Source organism: Pogoniulus pusillus, chromosome 5 (genome assembly GCF_015220805.1).
Source record: "Pogoniulus pusillus isolate bPogPus1 chromosome 5, bPogPus1.pri, whole genome shotgun sequence".
Classification (NCBI taxonomy): Eukaryota; Metazoa; Chordata; class Aves; order Piciformes; family Lybiidae; genus Pogoniulus; species Pogoniulus pusillus.
In genome coordinates this window covers 7592262-7615949 of record NC_087268.1, presented here as the reverse complement: position 1 = coordinate 7615949, position 23688 = coordinate 7592262, and the positions used below count along the sequence as shown (strand labels likewise).

Below are 23688 nucleotides of genomic sequence, written 5' to 3'. Positions count from 1 at the left end.
GTTTTGAAAGTCTCCAGAGAAAGAGAGTCCACAACCTCTCCGGGCAGCCTCTGTTCCAGTGCTCCATCACCCTCATTTTGTTTTCATTTCTTTCTGCAAGAGGCACTATAAAAAGAACTACAAACCCTCATCCATACCAGTCTGTCTAGAGAAACAATCAACAACAACAAATAAGTAAGGAATAGTCTGGCTGTCCACTCACAAACTGGCTGCCCTGGGACCATGCCAGTGCTATTGAAACATTAATTTGTTGCTTAATTCTTAAACTTCAATTCAAAGTAATGATTTACTTGCAGCTGTTTTGACCCAGTTTTTCAGAAAGAGTAATGTTATATTATTTCAGTATCATCAATTAAAGACTTTATACTAAATGTATAGAAAAGGCAATAAAATTTAATTTTAAACTCCTTTCGTGTCCTTTGCAAGGAATTCTATTTGAATCTCAAGTTAAAGGCTGTCAGTATCATAGAATCATAGAAACAACCAGGTTGGAAGAGACCTCCAAGCTCATCCAGTCCACCCTAGCACCCAGCCCTATCCAGTCAACTAGACCATGGCACTAAGTGCCTCATCCAGGCTTTGCTTGAACACCTCCAGGGACAGTGCCTCCACCACCTCCCTGGAGTATCATCCTCTGGACTTTCACACTGCATAACATTCTCCAATGAAATGGAGATTTTCATAAGAATTATTAAGTAGAAGATCATTAATAAGAATTTATTAACATGTTTGGAAGAGATCTGCAGTAAATGTTTGTATCAAAAAACTAACCATGGCTCTATGCTGAGTCCTAAGCATTCCTGTTACTTCCTTAGAAGTGCATGACAAGCATCTTGCTAAAAACCAAAACCCCAAAACAGTCTTTTCCTCCCCTCAATACTACACAAAACCCAACAAAAGCAAACCTATAAACCAAGAAAAAAGGAAATGGTAGAAGAGTACATTTTGGGCAAACCAAGTGAGCTGTAAACAATTTTAATAGGCACCTATTATGGTTTCTGGAATGGTTGCTGCATGCATATCTCTTGTCATATTGGATTTCTCCTTCAGCTTTGACTGGAGTAATGTGTGTTCTATGACTCCAATCTGGATGTCCATCTGAATAGTTTCTTGCTTCAGCTTTGTTAGGGCCTGTTTAATCTTCACGAGAGGAGCTGTTCAAGCGAAAGAGAAACAGTGCAACTGTGTCATCTGCTTAGCACAAAAGCATTGCTTTTAAAATCCACTCCTTAAAGTTGAGGGGTTGAAGGAACAAAAGGAGGTTCTACTCTGAAGACCTGATTGTACTGATACATCCTTTTCAGTATGCAAGATGCTTCATAGAAAGAAAGGAGCGACAACAATTTAGCTGTCTTCTTGACACCCAAGATCTGTATCAACATTAAGATAGGTTTGTCAATGATCTATTTTTTTTCATCTTAAAGCTTCATTCCAGTACCTGACCTGGGGTTTGGTAGAAAACACCTCCAGCAGGATGTCATTTTATCTGTGAAAACCTGTTTTGTCCTCCATACTTTATGTCTAGTCCCTCAGTTTCCACTAATACCACCCTTAAGATACTGCTCTTTTTAATTCTGGCTTCTAGACTTTATCCTGGCCCTTGGCCATGCCACAATACACAACAGATGTTGCAAGGGAAGCAAGTAGCTTCTTCAAAGACAAAGCAAGGATGCACAAAAGTTCTTTAAGCAATAACACGTCACAGGATCACAGAATCACAGGATGTTAGGAGTTGGAAGGGACCCAAAGTATAGAGTCCAACCCCCCTGCCAGAGCAGGACAATACTATCTAACACAGATCACAGAGGAACACATCCAGATAGGCATTGAAAGTCTCCATAGAAGGAAACTGCACAGTCTCTCTGTGGAGCCTGTTCTAGTGCTCTGTGACCCTCAAAACTTACAACTCCTTAAGAAAATTAGCTGGCATGGGTAGAGCTGAAGATGGATACAGCTAAATGTGGATGCAGCTTGCATATTTAGCCCTGCTGTAACATGCACCAATTTATTTCTGCATTCCTACTCCTTCTAGGTTTGCAAAAGGATTCATTTACCAGGAAAAAAAATCTCAATTTATGAGACAAATTTAAAGAGATATGAAAAGTGAAATATTAAAGATGTCCAGACATCAAAACACTAAAATCAATTTTCTTACTGACTCCAGCCAGCCTTAGTTGGGGAATCTAACAGCTACTGCCAATAATAATGCTGCCAATCATTCAAAAAATCAGCCTCCTTTAAAGGGCTTGAGGCAACTGCCCCCCCCCCCCCCTTTTTTAATCTTTCTTTGAAAGAAATACACAATTCTTTGAAGAAATTCACAAATAATCTACCCAAGGTGTCTCAGTTCTAATTTAAATTCCCAGAGACTCAAATATATTTGATAGAACCACCAACAACTTTTTAGAGTGCCCTTCCCTCTTCCCCAAAAGAATGGAATTAGATGTAGAGAGTGGCAAAGTGGTAAGCACTCCCAAACAAATAATCTCACTCTGACTTGGAAGTTAGAAGGAAAATTTAATGTTAAATTAAAAAGGTATCTGAGGTAGGGAAGTTACAAAGGTATAGGGAAGGGAAAGCAAATACAGAATGTGTAAATACAACCAGATTTTGATGGTAAGAGGTTTGCCTGCCTCGTGGGTGATGGCCACGTGGTGAAACAAAGAGAACCAGGAACAGGATGGTGATGCTGGTAAGCAGGGAGCACAGAGAGAGACAGAGAACAGGAAGTCCTCCTGCTTTTATAGACCTTTAACCAGGAAGGGGGAGTGGGCTAACCATGAATCACCTGCTGGTGTTCAGAACCACCCCTGGGGAGGGGTCAAGACCACCTAGGGTCAGGTTCAAGGTCACTCCTCCTGGAGGGTTAACCCTGTACACCAAGGAGGAAATTCTGAATCCCTACCTTCTGCAGATATCTTTTTCAAAGCAGTTTAGACTCCTGATTTTCCTAGATACCTTTAAAAATCTTAATACTGTTATTTTCAACTAGTTACTCATTCTGGTCTTCTTCTAATAAAGAACAAATCATCTACTTGTCAGGGGGAAAACAGGTGTTTTGTTTGAGGCAAAAAACATACTCACCACCATCAGTCATGCTGCTTCCTTTCTCTTCTGTTTCCTGCTTTACCCTCTCTAATACTTCTGTAATCTTAAAAAATAAAAGAGAGATTTTTTTTTGTTTAAACCAGATGAATGCCAAATTGAAAGAGAAAACCAACCAACCAACCAAAAATCTCTCCTGAATAACAGCATTAGCTAAAAAAATGAACCAAACTGAACCAATCTCTGCTGGCCAGCTGCATTAGTTAAAAAAAGGAACCAATCTGTTATAGTTGTGCATAAGGAGGAACTTTTCAAACATCAAGAAAAAAAATACTTAGATAATCTCCTGTAAAATGACATGGAGGTTGAGATGGTCCTTGGGGTCCTCTCCAGCCCTGACAATTCTATGATTCTGTGAAACACCATGGTGTTACAGAGGCTCTGTGCATCACTAGGACAGGCTGCTCAAGGTCTCGTCCAACCTGGCCTTGAACACCTCCAGGGAAGGGGCCCAACCTCTCTGGGCCACTCGTTTCAGTGTCTCAACACCCTCACTGTCAAGAATTTCTTCTTAATATCCACTCAAAATCTCCCCTCTTCTAGCTTCAATCCATTCCCTCTCATCATATCACTACAAGCCCCTGAAAAACATGCCTCTCCATGCCTGCTGCCCTCCTGGAAGTGTCAAGACTTCAGCAGGAAACAGCAGGAATTCAGAGATTAAGAATAAAAGTGCATTTCAGCACTGAATCTCTACTGACCAGTCTGCCTTTGTAGACAGCAAAGAAAACACAAGGGGACACAGTCTCAAGTTGTGCTGGGGAAAGTATAGGCTGCATGTTAGAAGGAAGTTCTTCCCAGAGAGAGTGATTGGCATTGGAATGGGATGCCCAGGGAGGTGGTGCAGGCACCGTCCCTGGGGGTGTTCAAGAGGAGACTGGCTGAGGCACTTAGTGCCATGGTCTAGTTGACTGGATAGGGCTGGGTGCTAGGTTGGACTGGATGCTCTTGGAGGTCTCTTCCAACCTGGTTGATTCTATGAGTCTAAGTTACAGTATATTCAGTATCTCTACAATATAAAAAAGGCTCTTCATTAAGGCTTCAGCAAGCCCTTTCAGTAATAGAAAAGAAGCATTTCTGCACTGTTCTTGCATACCTATAGTAGCCACATTATAAATCTGAAGTCATCATGAAGTATTCTGCTTTTCAAACTTACTTTTTTTGAGAATGGAATAGAAAGAAGCTTTTATTCTGCAGAATCCATACACTCAGCTGGAAAGCTCTCCTTGAATTGCTGGACTAGATTCTCATTGGAGATCCCTTCCAGCTGAACTATGCTATTCTAAACCATCTCAAACTAGTTTTGCAGTTTCCAGTATTTGATCTTTTTATATGTTTATATGATTTTTAATATGATTTTTCCAGCATGTGGTCTAGTAAGTGAAGCAAACCTTTCAAACCCAAAGAACAAAGCCATTACAAAACTTAATTTCTGAATTGGGTAAAGGCCTGGAAATCAAGCAGTAATTCTAAATAAAATGCCACAAAACACTCAACATGCTGAAGCAGTCAGGGGATTTAAAATGCCAGGAAACACAGAGAGGCTGAGGGACCTGGGGTTGTTCAGCCTGGAGAAGAGGAAGCTCAGGGGTGGCCTCATTGCTGTCTGCAACTACCTGAAGGGAGGTTGTAGTCAGGTGGGGGTTGGTCTCTTCTCCCAGACAACCAGCAACAGAACAAGGGGACACAGTCTCAAGTAGTGCCAGGGGAAGTATAGGCTGGATGTTAGGAGGAAGCTCTTCACAGAGAGTGACTGGCATTGGAATGGGCTGCCCAGGGAGGTGGTAGAGTCACCATCCCTGGAGGTGTTCAAGCAAAGCCTGGCTGAGGCACTTAGTGCCATGGTCTATTTGACTGGCTAGGGCTGGGTGCTAGGTTGGACTGGATGATCTTGGAGGTCTCTTCCAACCTGGTTGATTCTATGATTCTATGTTGAGGCAGTTAGGAGTCAGGGGATATTTTTCTTTGTATCTCTCTGATTTAAAACAAAAAACACCATCACAGAAAACCAACTTTAGGTAATTTGTCTAGCATGGAAATGTTACTAATTAGTCGAATATAGCTCCCCCCCCCCCCCCCCCCCCCCGAATTGTTAATTTTAATTAAATATTGAGCTTTTCTCATTCCAAGAATTTATGGACATGACTTGACTAATCCTCAACAATTCCAGGATACAGGTTATTAAATACAGAACATTTATTCTCTTTGATAAACTGGGGAATTGAAGAGCTTGCAATCATTTGCCCAGCTTCACCAGTTAAAAAGAAATAATCAATCACAGTCTAGGTTCAAAAATTACTGACTGGACTAGAGAGCACCCACTAAGCAGATTAATCTTTAACATGAAAACAAAGCATTAAGAACTGGGCTCATACAACTGCAAACACTAAATGCCAGCTCCATAGAGATTAATTTAAAATCAGAAAAAGAAAATATGTGAAGATGTGTTTTACCTCAGAAAGCACTTTAATCCTTTCAGTTACTCCTCCACTTCCCTCTTGGTACTTGTCTTTGGCCTGGAAAGAAAGAGTTTTTTTGTTGTAATGACTAAGGTGAAGAGATTATGTGCACATAGCTCAGGAAGAACATCAGAACTTGCTCTTGTTCATCACAATTCCAGACACTTTCCCACAAAATCCCAATGGTATTTACAGCACTACACGTATGAGGACAGGTTTGAAACATCAGCCCATGTAATGCCTATTATTTAATAAATTAATACAGTTGGAAAACAATTAATACATTGGCAATAAAAAGCATGTTTGCTAATCATTTACATGAGGAAATAAAAGTGAGGAAGTTTATACGAGGAAATAAGCATCACCAAACCTTGCCAGAAGGCACAGAATTGAATCCTGAAACCCAGAATTTTCCCTTCATCAACAGCAAATTACTGTTTTGAAGTTTCCTTACACTAAAGTAAACAGAAAGCAGAGAAGTCAATCCTGTTAGCCTTGTTTTAATGTCATAGTCACAAAGCCAAGAGCTTGTCAAATGGTAGATTATATAGGTCTCCTAACTAGGAGATCGTGTTCTTGGAGCACAACAGTGCCATGAATGCGTCAGGCTTAGGGCAGGTAAGTTGCCTGGCAGAAAAAGACATGGGGGTGCTGGTTGACAGCAGCTGAATGTGAGCCAGCAGATTGCTCAGGTGGCCAAGAAGGCCAACAGCCTCCCAGCCTGGATCAGGATTAGTGTGGCCAGCAGGAGTAGGAAAGCGATTGTGTCCCTTTACTGGGCACTGGTGAGGCCACACTTCCAGTGTGGGGTCCAGTTGGGGAGTTGGAGTGAAGACTCCAACAAGAACATTGAGGTGTCCAGAGAAAGACAACCAAGCTGGTGAGAAGCATGGAGAACAGGAACTGGAGTTGTTTAGTCTGGAGAAGAGGAGACTGAGGGGAGACCTCACTGCTCTCTACAACTCCCTGAAAGAAGGTTGGAGTGAGGTGGAGGTGTGTCTCTTCTCCCTATTATCAGGTGGTAGAACAAGAGGAAACAGCCTGGGGTTGTGCCAGGGAGGTTTAGGTTTGGATCTTAGGAAAAATCTTGTTCCTGCAAGAGTGGTCAGGCATTGGAACAGGCTGCCCAGGGAGGTGCTGGAGTCACCATTCCTGAAAGTCTTCAAGAAGCACATGGACATAGCACTTTGGGACATGTTTCCTTTGCCATGGTGATGTCGACAGTTGATGAGATTAGAGGTCTTTACCACCAAAACAACTCTGTGATTCTGTGATCAAAAAGCTTCTCAAACAGCACTCTGCTGGCATAAAAACTAAAAGAAGTAGGAAAGTAATCACAGTGCTTTGTGCACATTAGCAGGAGTGATCAATACAAGAGATGAATGCTGGAATAAGACTGTAGTTTTCCACTCACCACAGATGTGTGAAATTCACAGGGAGAGCAGAACTAGCAATTTACTAGCTGTTGAAGATTGGCAATGAATTTGCATAATAATCAGGCAAAACCCCCATTTACTTTCCCCTGTGGAATAGTTGTATAAAAGTTGCTAGCTTAGCTTGAGAACTATATAATTTGACACCCAGTCAACATTTCCTCTGCTTTATATGCAATGACAGAATTCACAAAGGGTAGATTTAGACTGGATATTAGGAAGAAATTTCTTGACAGTGAGAGTGGTGAGACATTGGAACAGGTTACTCAGAGAGGCTGTGGATACTCCCTCCCTGGAGGTTTTCAAGGCCAGGTTAGAGGAGGCTTCGAGCAACCTGGTCTTAGTGGAAGGTGCCACTGGCCATGGCAGAGGGGTTGGAACGAGATGGTCTTTAAGGTCCCTTGCAACCAAAACCATTCTATGAACTCTTTAAAGTCTACTTTGCCTTTATCTTCACTTCATATCCAATTAATACTAGAGAAGGCAACACCAGAAGTTCATTACCTCACTCAGCAACGCTTGTGCTGAACGGTACTCTTGGACCAAGTGCTCCAGCTGATTGTTGATGTACTTCTCCCTGCTGTTGATCTTTTCCAATGTTTTGCTGATTTCATTGTGGAGTTTGTCAAGGTAACCCTAGAAAATCACATTCTGTAATTTGACAGCATACAGATAGTATGCAAACAGTATTAAAATGGTGTTGGAATTAAGAAAGGGGACAGAAATCTCTAAGTGAGAGAAACAGTACAGAAAAGCTACATTTAACCAACAAAAAAAAAGGATTCCTTATGTGTTTGCCCATGTCCAAACCACTTATTTCCACTGTTATTTCTTCCATTATATGGAAGCCTTCAGCAACCTGGTCTAGTGGAAGGTGTCTGCCCATGGCAGGGGGATTGGAACTAGATGATCTTTAAGGTCCCTTTCAACCCAAACCATTTTATGAGTCTACAAATCATTCTCCTCCCCTCAATTAGTTACAAATGTCTGTGTTGGTAATTTACTGTAACCCCAGTATTTGACATGAATTTGAGGTTCATAACAGCACCTATTTTCAGACTGTACTGTTGTATTTGGGGGGGGGTATTTTGTGTATTTTATTATTCTAGTTTGCTCCCTGCAGTCAGGATGTACTTATGATAATTCACATAATAGCTTATGGTGAATGAACCCTGTTAGCCTTCATTTGCACACTCTTTATCTCAAGGTATTTTACCCATCTCTTTATCACAAGATATTTTGCCAGTCTCACTGTCCCTAATCATCCCTATCACAAGTTTCCCTTTTTAGTTTTATCAATAAAATGAAGAAAATAAAATAGTTTCTAAAATCAAAGAGTAAATGAAAATGCTGATAGGTGAGTGAAATACTCTGCTCATACAAGACATACCCTAGTTTCATTCAAAGAAGATTCAATTCCATCCTTATGCTGATGCATCTGATCTACATGAATCCTCCAATCCTAAAAAGGTAAGTAAAACAGAGGTAAGTAGAACTTTTGTCTTTCCTCTTATTACTAAACAAAGGCCAGTAGCAAGACTGGGGCTGTCCTCTTTTCTGCTATTGCTGTGTATCATTCTGCCATTGCCATGCTCATATCCAGAGGCACTTGCTTAATGTGACTCAATTTATAAACCTCCTAAATGTCACATGTCATGCTCAGATCCATAAACAAGCCCTGACATCCTCACTGATACCACACAGTAGCTGTGCTTTTTAGAGTCTGCTTGATGGGACTGTTAGAGACTTTAGAGATTTAAAGGCTGTCTTCATGGAACTATTTCTGCTAGAAAAAACTCTGAGCACAAATACTGAAAATATTGATTATAGCTGCACTAGGTATAGCTCATTGGTGTTTCAAATGCCCAACACTTACCAGTTCCAGACTATCAGATCTTCCCTTTCTACTTAGCCCTTACTGTTATCAGGAGAACAGAAAGAAATGGAAGAGAAGAAATGCACAGACTGATTTTTGATTAGGACAGAAAACATAGATGGTCTCTAGTGCTCAAAACACACTAGAGTGTGGCACTTTGGGACATGGTCTAATGGTCACAGAGGTGTTGGGTAAAGGCTGGACTTGATTATCTTAGAGGACTTTGCCTATGATTCTATGTGGGAAGAGAAAAAGTGCTGGTTTAACTTGCTAAGTATGTATCTTTTACTCAGAAATCAATTCCAGTTGCTAAGCTTTATCACAAGTTTTTTCATTTTACATCTCCCAGACCAGCTGCAGACAAACTCTGAGTTCAAAATGAAGCAGAACAGCATCGCTGCAAAATTAATGCTACTTCAGGATCAAGTTTCTGAACATGCTAACAAATATTTTAACCATTTTCAAGCTTTTGGCATTGTACTGGTCTAGGTGATTTTAAAAAGAGTCACATTAATAAATCTTCATCACCTAAAAATCAAACCTTAGGAGACTTTCTTGTAAAACAGGTTCTCTATACTTTGAAGTTGAAAGGTTGCTTCAGTAAGATTCTCTGATCAAGAGTCTTCACAAAAAGGATTGCAAGCAGAACACAGAGAGGCACAAACCTGACTGACAGACAATAATGGAGGCAGTAAGAAGAAGCAAGCACTATTGGATAAGGGCACGTGGAGTGGAAGAACTACACTTATCACTACAATTATCTGACCCACGACTTCGCCAAAATGGGATGGTACGGAAAAGGGAGAGGGGAAAAAGCCTACAGAGACACAGAGGTGTCAGACAATGTGTGGTCAGCAGGAGCAGGGAGGTCATTCTGCCCCTGTACTCTGCACTGGTCAGACCACACCTCGAGTACTGCGTTCAGTTCTGGGCCCCCCAGTTTAGGAAGGACACTGAGATGCTTGAGCGTGTCCAGAGAAGGGCGACAAGGCTGGGGAGAGGCCTCGAGCACAGCCCTACGAGGAGAGGCTTAGGGAGCTGGGATTGGTTAGCCTGGAGAAGAGGAGGCTCAGGGGTGACCTTATTGCTGTCTACAACTACCTGAAGGGTGGTTGTGGCCAGGAGGAGGTTGCTCTCTTCTCTCAGGTGGCCAGCTCCAGAACAAGAGGACACAGCCTCAGGCTGCGCCAGGGGAAATTTAGGCTGGAGGTGAGGAGAAAGTTCTTCACTGAGAGAGTCATTGGGCACTGGAATGGGCTGCCTGGGGAGGTGGTGGAGTCGTCGTCCCTGGGGCAGTTCAAGGCAAGGTTGGATGTGGCACTTGGTGCCATGGTCTAGCCTTGGGCACTGTGGTAAAGGGTTGGACTTGATGATCTGTGAGGTCTCTTCCAACCTTGGTGATACTGTGATACTGTGATACTGTGATACAAACTCTAAAGGAGGCAAGAAACAGCTCAGAAACACTAACATGCAGGGAGCTGGGGGCTGGAGAGGAGCAACTGTGAATAGACTGGAACAATTTCAGTAGTTTCCACCAAAGAAATTTATGGAAACAAACACACAGAAATAATGTGCCCAGGGAGTAGCAAAAGAAAATTATTCTTATACAGGACCTTGAGCAACCTGGCCTAGTGGAAGGTGTTCCTGCCCATGGCAGAGGTGTTGGAACTAGATGATCTTTAGGTCCCACTCAACCCAGACCATTTTATGAATCTATGACAACATTGGGGGAAAAAAAAAAAGCCCTACTGAAAATCATTGCTTCTAGGGTCAAAGTAAGTTCACACAAATAGCACTGGAGTGCTCATTATTGACAATAATTCTTGGCATAACAAAAGAGGAAAATAACCTTTAAATGGAAAAAAAAAACCTTTTAAATGGAAAATAAAATAACTTTTAAATGGGAAAAAAAACTTTAAGATGGAAAATAAAATAACTTTTAAATGGAAAAAAATTAAATGGAAAAAAATAACTTTTAAATGAAAAAAAAACTTTTAAATGGAAAAAATTTAAATGGAAAAAAATAACTTTTAAATGAAAAAAATAACTTTTAAATGGAAAATAAAATAACTTTTAAATGGAAAATAATAACTTTTAAATGGAAAATAAACACCAGTGACTGAAATGACACTTCCTTCAGCATATGTACAATGTAAATCCAGTCTTACACACCTTATTGTCAGTTCTGACTGTAACTTTCAGCTGTGGAAGCACACGTTCCACTTCCAGATTCCACTCTGCTGTGTCTGTTGTGGACTGTAAAATCTCTTCTTGCTTTGCTATGTCATTCATGTCCTGTCCAAAAATCACAAGGTTCATCTATAAAATACAATCACTATGCAGTATGCAGAGTGTAAACTGTTAGAAATCATGTTACAACAGCTGGCAGTGCTATATTTATATCCAGAATGGTGTAGATTACACATGTAACAGTCATGTCATGTCTTCAATGACTTCCACTGCAGTTAAAAATATTAGGTATTCAAATAAATGTATCTTCTTATCCTATTTAAAATTGAAAACAATGCAATGTTGTGATGGTTTGGGTGTTACTGGTCCCCCCACACTTGGAAATCACTCAGACTAGACTCAGCCAGCTCTGGAAATATGAATGAAGCTTATATTTACAGCTGGCACAATAGACAAGCAGATATTTACAGTAGATACAGTTATAGACAGAAATAGACAAGGTAAAAGGTAATACAGAAACACAACTCCCCTCCCAGAAACCTGAGTCCCCAGGAGGGGCTCCCAACCGCCCTTCTACCTTCTCCCACCCCTCTCAACCTTACCCTAGTCCCAAGGAAGAATGGAGGTTTCCCTCACTGGAGAGAATTTCTTCCTAATATCTTGACTAAATCTACCCTAAATTATAATATATTCCAGATACAGCAGGGGAGAATTAGAATATTCAATAAATTAACACTATGTTTCCTTAAAAGCCTCTGCAAATATTTCTTGCAAGTGTTTCCAGCACCCCCACAGTTGTATCAGCTGAGAATCTGGCTGCACATTTTCAAAACAAGCTGATTCAATTTAATTGGATTGGAGGCTTTTCAGATTTGAATCCCACAGAAATGAACTGCTGCTCCAGGTGCAAACAGCTCTCACGAGAAGACCACTCAGTAACGACTTACTGATCTGTACGTTTGTGCCTTTAGAATATTCAGGTCAATAAAGTTTTCTTCATTGTCTGACTCTTCTTCCTGAAGGAAAGTTGCAAAGACAGACATCAGTAAGCCTTGCACAATCCTTCTCCAGAATTTCATTTTGCAGTACAGAACAAGAAGTACTAAATTCCATATTTCTGAACAAAAGAAGATATGCAGAGTTTGTGGTAATAGATTCATAGAATCATAAAAAAATCCTGTTCAAGGCAGGATTGGACGTGGCACTTGGTGCCATGGTCTAGCCTTGAGCTCTGTGGTAAAGGGTTGGACTTGATGATCTATGAGGTCTCTTCCAACCTTGGTGACACTGTCATAAAATGGGTTGGGTTAGAAGGGACCTTCAAGATTATCTAGTTCCAGCCCCCCTGCCATGAGCAGGAACATCTTCCACTAGACCAACTTGCTCAAGGTCCCATCAAACCTGGCCTTGAACACCTCCAGGGAAGGGGCATCCACAACCTCCCTGGGCAACCTGTTCCAGTGTCTCACCAACCTCACTGTCAAGAATTTCTTCCTAAATACCCAGACTAAATCTACTCTCTTCCAGCTCAAACCCATTTCCCCCTTCTCCTATTACTACAAGCTGTAGTATAAAGTCCCTCCTAAGCTTTCTTGTACAACTTCTGTTACCCATCTTCTCCACCAAGGTCAAATTTCATCACCCACCTTCTTTCCAGACAAACCATGAAAGCTGCAACACAGGTCTTACAGTAGAGCCCTACAAGACTCAGTGCTTACTCCTTTGCCTTGCCTAGTTTCTAATAACAGGGACCACTTTATTTTCTTCTGGCATGTTTGGCCCCTAGTTCTCTGAATAGTTCCAAGAAATAAATAGTGATTAGATTGGGACTACCTCATGCTAAATGCACAAACATACATTTATTCTATTAGAAGAAAATACCACAACACTACCACAACAACACAATTAGCTATGAGAACTGAGGAACCAAGCTGCATACACCCAGCCTTACTGGCTGCTGCTCACTGCCCAATTCCCCAGCATTTACAGAACTAGGCTTGTCCCTCAGCCTCAAATTTTATTCCAGAATCAAAGGCAGAAGAGGAATCAATAAACCTCACCATTAGCATTTAACTACTGGAAATACTGCTAAATTCAATTCCAGATAGAGCAAATACACCCAGGACGTGTCGATATATTGGCAGAAACCATGGACTAGGGAAAAAATTACAACATATAATTAATTCCTGTAGAACCATTAGGGGCTATAAAAAGTATGGTTAGATTCCACTGCACTTTAACTACAAGTTAATGGCCAGCAATGTGTGCTCACAGCCAAGAAGGAAAATGGTCTCCATGGGTACATTAAGAGTGTGGCAAGCAGGTCAAGGAAGTTTTCCTCCCTCTCTATTCTGCTGAGGCTGCATCCGGAGTAATTTGGTCCAGTTCTGGGCTCCCCAGTTCAAGGACAAGGAACTACTGGAGAGTGCTCAGCAGAGGCTACAAAGATGCTGAGGGGCCTGGAGCATCTCTCTGAGGAAGAAAGGCTGAGAGGCATGGGGCTGTTTAGCCTGGAGAACAGCCTGAGAAAGGATCTTCTTAACATCTGGCAAGAGCTAAAGGGTGGGGGGCAAGTGGATGGGACCAGGCTCTTCTGTCCAATGACAAGGGGTAACAGGCACAAACCGGAACCCAGGAGGTTCCAACTGAACATGAGGAGAAACTTAATTGCTGTAAGGGTGCTGGAGTCCCGGAATAGGCTGCCCAAAGAAGTTGTGGAGTCTCCTCTGGAGAGATTCCAAACCCACAAGGACATTGTGATCCTAAGCAATCTGCTATGGGTGACTCTGCTCTACCTGGGAGGCTGGACTGGATGTCTCCAGAGGTCCCTTCCAACCCCCACCATGACAGGATTCTGTGACTATTAAAGAAAGAGATCTCAGGTTGTTTACAAATGAATTGGTGTTATATTGGTACTATAAATGCACATAAGAAGATACACTCTGGCCCAAAGAGTTAACAACCTTATCTAAAAGGAAAAACAAAACTCTGCAGAGAAGTTGATGATGCAAGAATAGAGATGCAGGGTGACTGAACAGCTAATAGAAAAGGCTTCTGAAAACTCAAACAAATGAGCAGCAAGTGAACATTTTCTCATAGCTGACCAATATTAATATAATCAAAACCAGACAGGTAAACCTACTGCAATGTCTTCTTCCAGTTTACTCAGTGTTAATTCTGCATCATCTTCTGTTATTTCTTCTTCTTCTAGCTCTTCTGTTGGATAAACTGGCCTAAAATCAATTCAAAGAACAGCAGAGCTTTGAAATACAGGGAATTGGAAATAACTCTTTACATTGCTCCTAAGCAAACACAACGTCCCAAAAGAAGCATGGATAATGTGGAATATGACTAGACAGTGTACTTAAATAAAATGAACACTCAGCCTTTACTTATGTTGAGACTGTCTTAAAAGCAAGGCTGAGTTACTGTGAGAAGTAGTGCAGTACATTCATACTACATCTGGGGAGTCAATTTTAATTTCTCTTCTGCTCTAATTTCTTACACTTCAGGTGCAAGTCATTACAGACTGATTTTCAGCCCAAAGTGGAATTAGTGTACTAAACTGAAGTAACAGGGAAGTATTTCCAAAGTAGAAATTACTTTGCTATATTCATTTTAAAACTCATCAGAGGGAAAGAATGAAATAAATAACACTTCTAAAGAAATCTTCATATACTGGGAATGATCTGTCATCTCATTTCTCCTAAATTTTCCTTTGGATTAATCAGAGTTGTTGTTGCCCACCTGTAACATGATCACACTCTGTGCATGCCACCAAATTAAGAGGTCAATAATTTAGCTGTTCATAGATTCATGAAATAGTTTGGTTGGAAGGGACCTTAAAGATCACCTATCTCCAACACTCCTGCCATGGACAGGGACACCTCCCACTAGACCAGGTTGCTCAAGGCCCCATCCATCCAGGCTTTGAACACCTCCAGGGAGGGGGCAACCACAAGCCCCCTGGGCAACCAGTTAGGATCTAAAAGGATACTGAATATTTGAACTGTCAGATTAACAAGCAGTTATGCATAAGAAATGACTGAAAAAAGATCAGCAAGCAAAACTTTATTGATGACCTATTGATGGTCCAAACTCATCCATTCAGTCCTTGAGCAACCTGGTGTAGTGGAAAGTGTCCTTGACCATGTCAGGAGAGTTGTAACTAGATGATCTTTAAGGTCCCTTCCAACCCAAATCATTCTATGAATCTATGAACTCTTCCTGGTAATAAATGGTGTGAAATTGCATAAAAAATTAATTGGTTCCACTGCATTCTGCATCTCATGAAACATCAAGTAGAACATTTGTAGTTATTACTATGCTTTGTCTTTATAGTGACATTTTACATCTTGGTGGAAAACAGGCAGGATGTTTAAAAGTGTACTATACCTTTTCCAGCTAAAGCCAGTAGATTTCAGGGCTTCCTCAGCTAAGCAATCCAGAACATAGCACACTTGCTCTCCATAGCCTGCCTTTAATTTTGAGGGAGGAAAATCCACAGGCCTTCCCTAAAATAAAGAGATATACTGATTACTAATGGCTACCCATCAATCCAAGTACCCTCTCAGGAAGAGAATAAGACTTTTTTACACTAAAACCCAAGTGTCCATTGTGTCTGAAGACTTTTTAAAAGTCAATGTAATAAGAGTATGATTATATTCTATATAATTCTACCCAGCACTCTGTAGTTGTGCTGGTTTAACATGGTCTGCTTTCACAAGCAAGTGCCCCACACACAGATGGGAGGGAAAGCTAACACAAAAACCCCCACCCCAACCTGGGTTGAGATGTCATCAGCCTGGTATTGAATACTCAGCAGCAGATTCAGTTGGCTAAACCTATGACATCCTCCACCCCTTGTTCTATACCATCTACATCGTGCCCAGCAGCAATTCACATCGCACAACATAGATCATGAATCACTCCCTGTTCATTCTCACTCAAAAGGAGATCACTTTGCACTATACAGAAGACTTCTCATTGCAGATGCTTTGGAGCTTCACCCTGTTCCAGTACAGTCTGGATCAGTCCATGACAAGTCCAAATGGTGGGGCTGTGTTTGGACCCCTAGGGCAGCCATTTCCAGTGACTCCTTCCATCCCTCCAAGTGAAAGCAAACGGTGGCCTGCGTTCTGGTGCTCAGCTTTGAACACATCCAGCTGGCTGTTGGGATCCCTGTCACACCAGAAACACAGATGTTTGGTGGCATCAGAGTACCCTGGGTGTCTGTATCTACTAAAGCTTTATATATGTGGATTCAGCACGCTGCCAGGCTGTCTTGATGCATACAATCCAATAAACTCAGTTGTCCATCTCCTGCATCTGGTTGGAGGCAGGGCCCCTCTAATCCTGAAAGGAATCACTTGCATCTTGTGAGGATGCTTTGGAAGTCCCTTCAGGAAGATCAGAAGCAGTATCACTCCATCTGCCCTCTTTGGATGATTTTCACTGGAAACTGAGGCAGCATTCTTTGGGGGAGAATTTCCCTGTAATTCACATCCTTGAGCAGCTAGGACTGAAGTAGTTTCTCCATCCCACTTCCTCATGCCTTCCTCATGGTCACACAAGTAAAAACCACAGTGTAAGTCATGGTGTATACCTCCCAGATCCTCTTCCTCGAACACAGGTGTGGAAGAGGACATGTTCTCTTTGAGTTGATGGACCTCCTGAGACAGCTCCTCCACAGCTGAAACACAGGCTTGGAGAGAAGAGAGACTTCTCTCACATTGCCAGAGCCTGCTAAACATTACATCCACTGTTTATCCTTGGTAATCTTCCCAAGCCAGAGATAAAGAATGAGTGAACATTCCTGGCTCTTCCTTTTGTTCCTGCGATGATCTTTATCCATCCTCATCCTTTGCCAGAGGAGTTGCTCTCCTTCTAAGTTTCTTTTTCTGTACAGGAGCAGCTGATACTGGCACAGGCTGGTTCTCTGAAGCAGCTGCCATGCCTGCTGTTGGAGTCTGAGTAGCCACAGGGCCTGCTAGTCTGCCTGTAGGTCCAAAGACCTCCTCTTGCCCCTGAGCATTCCAAGTGCTAAGAAGGGCTTGATAGGTATGGACCAGACCCCAGCACATCACAGCAATTTCTGTCTCTCAGGAGCTTCTGGGCTGGCAACAGACTTCTCCAAACATTTCATCAGCTTGTCAGGATTTTGCACTCGTTCTGGGGTGAAATTCCATGTCCCACATGACATTTCTGAACTGGGAAAGCATGGAGTTGAGAGGTGGCCTACTGGCTACATAAGGAACTGGCTGGATGGCCACACTCGGAGAGTTGCAGTCAATGACCAATGCCAGACCCCATCTGGAGTGCTGTGTACAGCTGTGGGGTCCCCAGCACAAGAAGAACATGAAACTGTTGGTATGGATCCACAGCAGGCCACAGAGGTGATCAGAGGACTGGAGCACCTCTGCTGTGAGGACAGACTGAGAGAGCTGAGGCTGCTCAGCCTGGAGAAGACCTTACAGCAGCCTTTTAGTACCTGAAAAGGGCTTACAAGAAAGACAGGGAGGGACTTTAGATGAGGGCTTGTAGTGACAGGATGAGGGGCATTGCATTGAAGATTGAGGAGGAGAGATTTAGGCCATTAGGAAGAAGCTCTGTACGGTGAAGATGGTGAGACACTGGAACAGGTTGCTGAGGGAGGCTGTGGATGCTCCTTCTCTGGAGGTGCTCAAGGGCAGGTCTGCTGAGGTCTTGGGCAACCTGTTCTAGTGCCCATGGTGGCAGACTGGAACTAGACAATCTTTAAGGTGCCTTCCAACCCAAACCATTCTATGAATCTATAAATCTATGAAATCAGAGATGACCACTGTTCTAGGTACATACTCTCCCACACATTCTGTTACTCATAATTATCCAGCCTTGAGGCAGATCTCCGAGTGGTATTCTTGGGAAGGACCTGCATCACTCTGGGCAAGACCAGGCACACATTTAGGAGGCACAAGAATGGAAGCAGGCTGGTGTGACAAAGACATTCTAAACCCTCAGAGGATGAAAAAGTGTTTTTCCATCTGTCAGTTGAGTGAGGTTATATGTAACCAAGTGACTAGTGGAGTAACCATATCATAATATGGCAGCATCCAGCACAGTCACATGATAGCTCTAGTTCATACCCCTGAGGTGATGAGCATCACCAGAAAGACTACAAACAGTACAAGTGCATAAGGTTTGATGTAACATAACCAGTGCCAGGCTCTAGCACACACTCAGAAAGCAAATTCATCAACATGATGAGCACACCACAGGAAAACAAAGCAAAAACAACTGTCCCCACCCTCTCCCCCAAAAAACCCAATTCTAAATGCAATTCTTCACGACAAATGAGATCATTAACTTGGACAGGAGTAGGATCACAAGCCCTGTGGCAACTTTTCAGATAAAATCTTTGTAGGTTTGTGCTGGTTTGAGGCTAATTTTTACTGAGAGAAATTAAATCCTTACTTGTGAGAAGAAAGAAAGAAAAAAGTCAACAGTAATCTGTGTCCCTTAGTTTTCTGCTGAGAAATGCAAAATGCAACTAGTCAAAATACAGCCATGATGGTCACTTCTCACACACTGCTCAGCTCTCACTTTGGGCTGTGCCTTCTTTCTGGCAGTCTGGTCTCTGTGGCTGACTCTGCCTTTAACTCTTTAATCCACCTAACCCCTTTTTCCTCTAACCTCTTTGTCATCTTTTTTTTGACATCTCACCTCAGATCTCCAGATTTATCATGTGAGATATACATGGTTTGACCTGGTTATTTCTGAAGGGAGGAAAAGAGGGAGGGGGAAGGGGGTTTGGGTAGGGAGCCCTCCTGGGGACTCTGTTTCTGGGAGGAGTATTCTGTTTCTGTGTTACTTTAACTCGGTATATAGCTGCATATATTTGTGTATATCTGATCTGTTTGTAGATTGTGCTAAGCTGCAAATATGGCTTCATTCTTAATTTCCAGCTCAGCTGAGTCTAGTCTGAGAGATTTCATAAGAGTGGGGGGGGAGGTAACATCCTAACATCCAAACCATCACAAGATTGTACTATCATAAATGAGTAACATATGTGGCACTACAAGAATCACAGAATTGTAGGATCACAGAAACGTTCATGTTGGAAAAGACCCTTGGGATCATCAAGTCCAACCAATAACTCTACTCTACAAAGTTCACCTCTAAACCATATCCCCAAGCACCACATCCAAACAACTTTTAAACACATCCAGGGTTGGTGACTCAACCACCTCCCTGGGCAGCTCACTCCAGATCCTGACCACTCTTGCTCTGAAAAAATGTTTCGTAATGGCCAGTTTAAACCTACCCAGTGGCAGCCTGAGGTCATTCCCTCTTGTTCTATCACTACTGACCTGTGAGAGGTGACCAGCACCAACCTCTCCACTATGTCCTTTCAGGTAGCTGTAGACAGCAATGAGGTCTCCCCTCAGCCTCCTCTTTTTCAAACTAACCATCCCCAGCTCCCTCAGTCACTCTTCATAAGATTTATTCTCCAGCCCCTTCCCCAGCTTCCTTGCCCTCTGCACTCACTCCAGCACCTCCACATCCCTCTTGTATTGAGTTGCCCAAACCTGAATACTCAAGGCATGGCCTCACCAGAGCTGAGTACAAGGGGACAATCACCTCCCTACTCCTTAGCATTTCTAATACAAGCCAGGGCACCACTGGATTTCTGGGCAACCTGGGCACACTGCTGGCTCATATTCAGATGGTTGTTGATCAGAACACCCAGGTCCCTTTGTGCCAGACAGCTTTCAGACACATTTCCCCAAGCCTGTAGCACTGCTTGGGGTTGTGATCCAAGTGCAGGGCTTGGTGTTTGGCCTTATTGAAACTCATCCCGTTAATGTTGGCCCACAGATCCAGTTTACCCAAGTCTCTCTGTAGAACATCCCTACCCCTGTGCAAATCAACAGTACCACCTAACTGGTGCCATCTGTGAATGTACTGATGACACACTCTGTGTCTTCATCAAGGTCATCAATAAAAATGTTAAACATTTGTTGCTCGCCTTGAGGAACAGCACTTGTGACCAGCCACCAGCTGGATTTAGCTCCACTGACCACCACTCCCTGGGCCTATTCTCCCAGCCAGTGCTTTAACCAGCAGAGCTGTGCTCGTCCAAGCCATGAGCAGTTTGTCCACTAGAATTGTGTGTGGAAGTGTCAAAGGCTTTTTGGAAGTCTAGGTAGACAATATCCACAGACTTTTCCTCATCGGATAATCAGATCATCTTGTCATAAAAATAAATCAGTTTTTTCAGGTGGGACCTGCCCTTCATGAACCCATACTCACTGGACCTAATCCCCTGGTTGTCTCCTACATGGTGTGTTGTGGTGCTTGAGATGACCTGCTCCATGACCTTCTCTGGTACCAAGGTCAGACTGACAGGTCTAGTTTCCCAGATCCTCCTTTCTTCCTTTCTTGTAGATCAATGGACAGTCAGATGGCTCGGCTCAGAAGGAACCACAAAGATCAACTAGTCCCAAATGCCCTGCCACAGGTAGTGACACCTCTCACTAGACCAGGTTACTCAAGGCCCCATTCAGCCTGGCCTTGAACACCTCCAGGGAGCAGAACAGTTTCCACAACCTTCCTGGGCAACCTGTTCCAGTGTCTCACCACTCTCACTGTAAAGAATTTCTTCCTAATATCCAATCTAAATCAACCCTCTTCCAGTTTAAAGCCATTACCACTCACTACAACAAGCCCTTGTAGAAAGTCCTCCAGCATGACTTAATTTCAGAGACTGTGGAATCACAATAATAGTGAGAATATAATAACACTATTTTTATAGTGCCAAAATCTTAGCAAGCAGGCACAGACTGAATAAACCTCTGATTAACCAATTAACATAGCACAAACTCATAGAGAAGTCTATCCAGCCCTTGGGAAGATAATCAGAAAGGAGACAAAGCATAGCATGACTGTTATTTCTGAGGGTCATGCACCAGCTTGAAACAGACTTAAGGAAACAGCGCAGTCAGCACTTACAAAGGAGCGCAATTCCGACAGCACATTTGATATCACAGCATTGGGGTCATCATATTCCTGGGGCTGCTCAAAAGGGTGTCCTGCTTTGGTGATCATCCAGGCAGCAAGAGTGCAAAACATAAAGAACTGCTCACCGGGGTTAGTGGGCAGTGCAAAGTAGTGCCTGTTTAAAAAGGAGGAAAAAAAGGTCAGTTTTAAGGCCAGCACAAGCTAGAAAGCATCTTCTTTAACTGACTTTCTCAGTAAGTGACCCATATGAACCAAGGCCAGATGTCTAGTTCCACACATAACCACATCAGGCTAAATCTTCTACATGCAGCTTACCCATTTCACACTATCACACAGGACTGTAGTGGTTGGAAGAGACCTCTGGAGATCATTGAGTCCAACCTCCCTGCCAAGGCAGGGTCACCTAGAGGTCACACATAAACATGCCCAGGTGGGTTTGGAATGTCTCCAGAGATAGACACTCAACCACCTATATCTAGGCAGCCTGTTCAGTGCTCCACCACCCTAAAATTAAAGACATTCCTTCTCGTGGTTAGGTGAAACTTCTCATGTTCATATTTGTCCCTGTTTACCTCTTGTCCTGTGACTGGGCACCACTGAAAAAAGACTGGTCCCACCCTCCTGACACCTGCTCCTTAAATATTGATTAGTGCTGACGAGATCCCTCCTCAGTCTGCTCTTTTCCAGACTGAAAAAAAAATAACTGTCTCAGTCTTTCCACATAATGTTCCAGCCTCCTAATAGCTTCTTGGTGACCTCTGCTAATGGCATACTTTGTGGTCTGTTGCGACACAAGATGTCTTCTGACTGATAATAGCAAGGACACTGCTGTCAAAGTGAGAATGATACCATAAGCTGAGCACAACCTTTAACAACGTTTTTACCTCCTACCAAAGTGTTGCTTATAGAAAAGCTTAAGCGTGTGATGGCTGCTGCAGAGTCTGCTTGAAACTGACAGAGGGGGTTGAAGGGTTTTTGGGCACGTGGACGTTGGTCCCACTACCCAAGTTTCTTGTTTCCCACCATGTTTTAAGAAAAAACTATCCCATATATGAAATAATGTGCAATAGATTAAAAAACAACAACAACAAAGCAACAGATTTGAGCCCCATTACAAATACAGTATCACAGGATCACCAAGGTTGGAAGAGACCTCACGGATCATCAAGTCCAACCCTTTACCACAGAGCTCAAGGCTAGACCATGGCACAAAGTGCCACGTCCAATCCTGCCTTGAACAGCTCCAGGGATGGTGACTCCACCACCTCCCCAGGTAGCCCATTCCAGTAGCCAATGACTCTCTCAGTGAAGAATCAGAGAATGCCAGGCTGGAATGAACCTCAAGGATCATCTGGTCCAACCTTTCTAGGTTATAATAGAGCTGACATGAGCTGGCTCAGCACCAAGCTGAGTCTTCAAACTGTCCAATGTAGGGGAATCCACTGCTTTTCTTGGGAAATGAGTCCAATCTCTAACTGTTCTCACGGGGAAACATTTTATTCTGGAGTTCAATCAGGAATCTCCCCAGCAGTAAGTTTTTTGACTACCTCTTGTCCTTCCCATGTGACCCCTTGTAAAAAGGGAGTCTCCATCATCTTGGTAGCCACACCTGATGTATTGTTGCATGGTAATAAGGTCTCCCCTAACCCCTCCCTTGCCAAGGCTGAAGAAAGCCACCTGCCCCAGCTTTTATTCACATGGCAGGTCCCATCCTCTGATCATTTTCTTGCACATCACAAATACTTATCCTGGATACCAGACACTGCATTAGGTAGACTGCTTTTTCTTTTTGCACAGATACACTGGCATGGCAATATCCAACTCCAGTAAACTACTAGGAGCAGGGAAGTTCAACTGACTGTTTAGTGATGATAACTCAACCTTTAGAGGAGCCTGTTCTCTTGGTGGTTTCCAAAGTATAGTGGAAGTTATGAAACTGAAATATTGACTATTAGAAATGGGTGTTATTGAATATTAGAAAGCAATTCTTTAGAGGGTGATGAGGCACTGGCACAGGCTGCCCAGGAACATCGTGAATGCCCCCACTCTGCAGGTATTCAAGGGCAGGCTGGACGAGGCCCTGAGCAACCTGCTCTGGTGGAAGGTGTCCCTGCCCACGGCAGGTGGGTTGGAACTAGATGATCTTTAAGGTCCCCTGCAACCGAAACCATTCTATAAACCTATGAAACAATGAAGTTGACTTCTTTTGACTTAACTCCTGTACCTGGCAACCTGAGAGCCACCTTTCCTTCCCTAATCTCTGAGCCTCCTCTCTGATGGCCTCGCTACGTATCTGACTGACGGGTCTCCCTGTAGCCCCTCACGAGTGAAAACTTCCTACGACGCGGCCCCCCGGCGGCAGCCATCGCCACTGCCCTCCCCGGGACCCTCCTCGGCCTCACGGTGGAGCGAGCGAGAGGCACCTGGAGAGCGGCCGCATGTTGTGGCGCCGCAGCGCCTCCTCCTCGTAGTTCAGCAGCTTCAGCTTGTCCAGCAGGTCCTCCATCAGCACGAACATGTGGTAGGCAGCTCCCGGCCCCCGCTCCGCCGCCAGTCCCTCCTCGTCCCGGTCCCGGTCCGCCGCCCCGCGCCGCACACCGCTGCCCCCAGCCCCTTCCTCCGCCAT

At 43.2% G+C, this 23688-nt stretch overlaps 1 protein-coding gene across 1 annotated transcript; it reads right to left on the bottom strand.

Annotated features, from left to right (window-relative positions):
* Nucleotides 1-688: 688 nt before the first annotated feature.
* IFT57 (intraflagellar transport 57) lies at nucleotides 689-23688 on the bottom strand. The gene is made up of 11 exons (XM_064143131.1): nucleotides 23486-23688; nucleotides 21054-21216; nucleotides 15459-15577; nucleotides 14206-14296; nucleotides 12011-12079; nucleotides 11046-11168; nucleotides 8388-8459; nucleotides 7502-7633; nucleotides 5559-5621; nucleotides 3085-3151; nucleotides 689-1154 (listed from the first exon to the last, which is right to left on the bottom strand). The coding sequence occupies exons 1-11, from the start codon at nucleotides 23686-23688 to the stop codon at nucleotides 976-978; spliced, it is 1281 nt and encodes a 426-aa protein (XP_063999201.1). The 3' UTR covers nucleotides 689-975.

Bases quoted from the DNA above. Each gene is read 5' to 3' on its own strand.
- IFT57 (XM_064143131.1), bottom strand. From the start codon at position 23,688: ATGGCGGAGGAAGGGGCTGGGGGCAGCGGTGTGCGGCGCGGGGCGGCG. The intron at 8,460-11,045 runs GTGTGTAAGACT...TTACCTTTTTAG, and splicing joins CAGTCAGAACTGACAATAAG to GATTGGAGGATTCATGTAGA. The intron at 7,634-8,387 runs GTATGTCTTGTA...GTGATTTTCTAG, and splicing joins CTTCTTTGAATGAAACTAGG to GGTTACCTTGACAAACTCCA.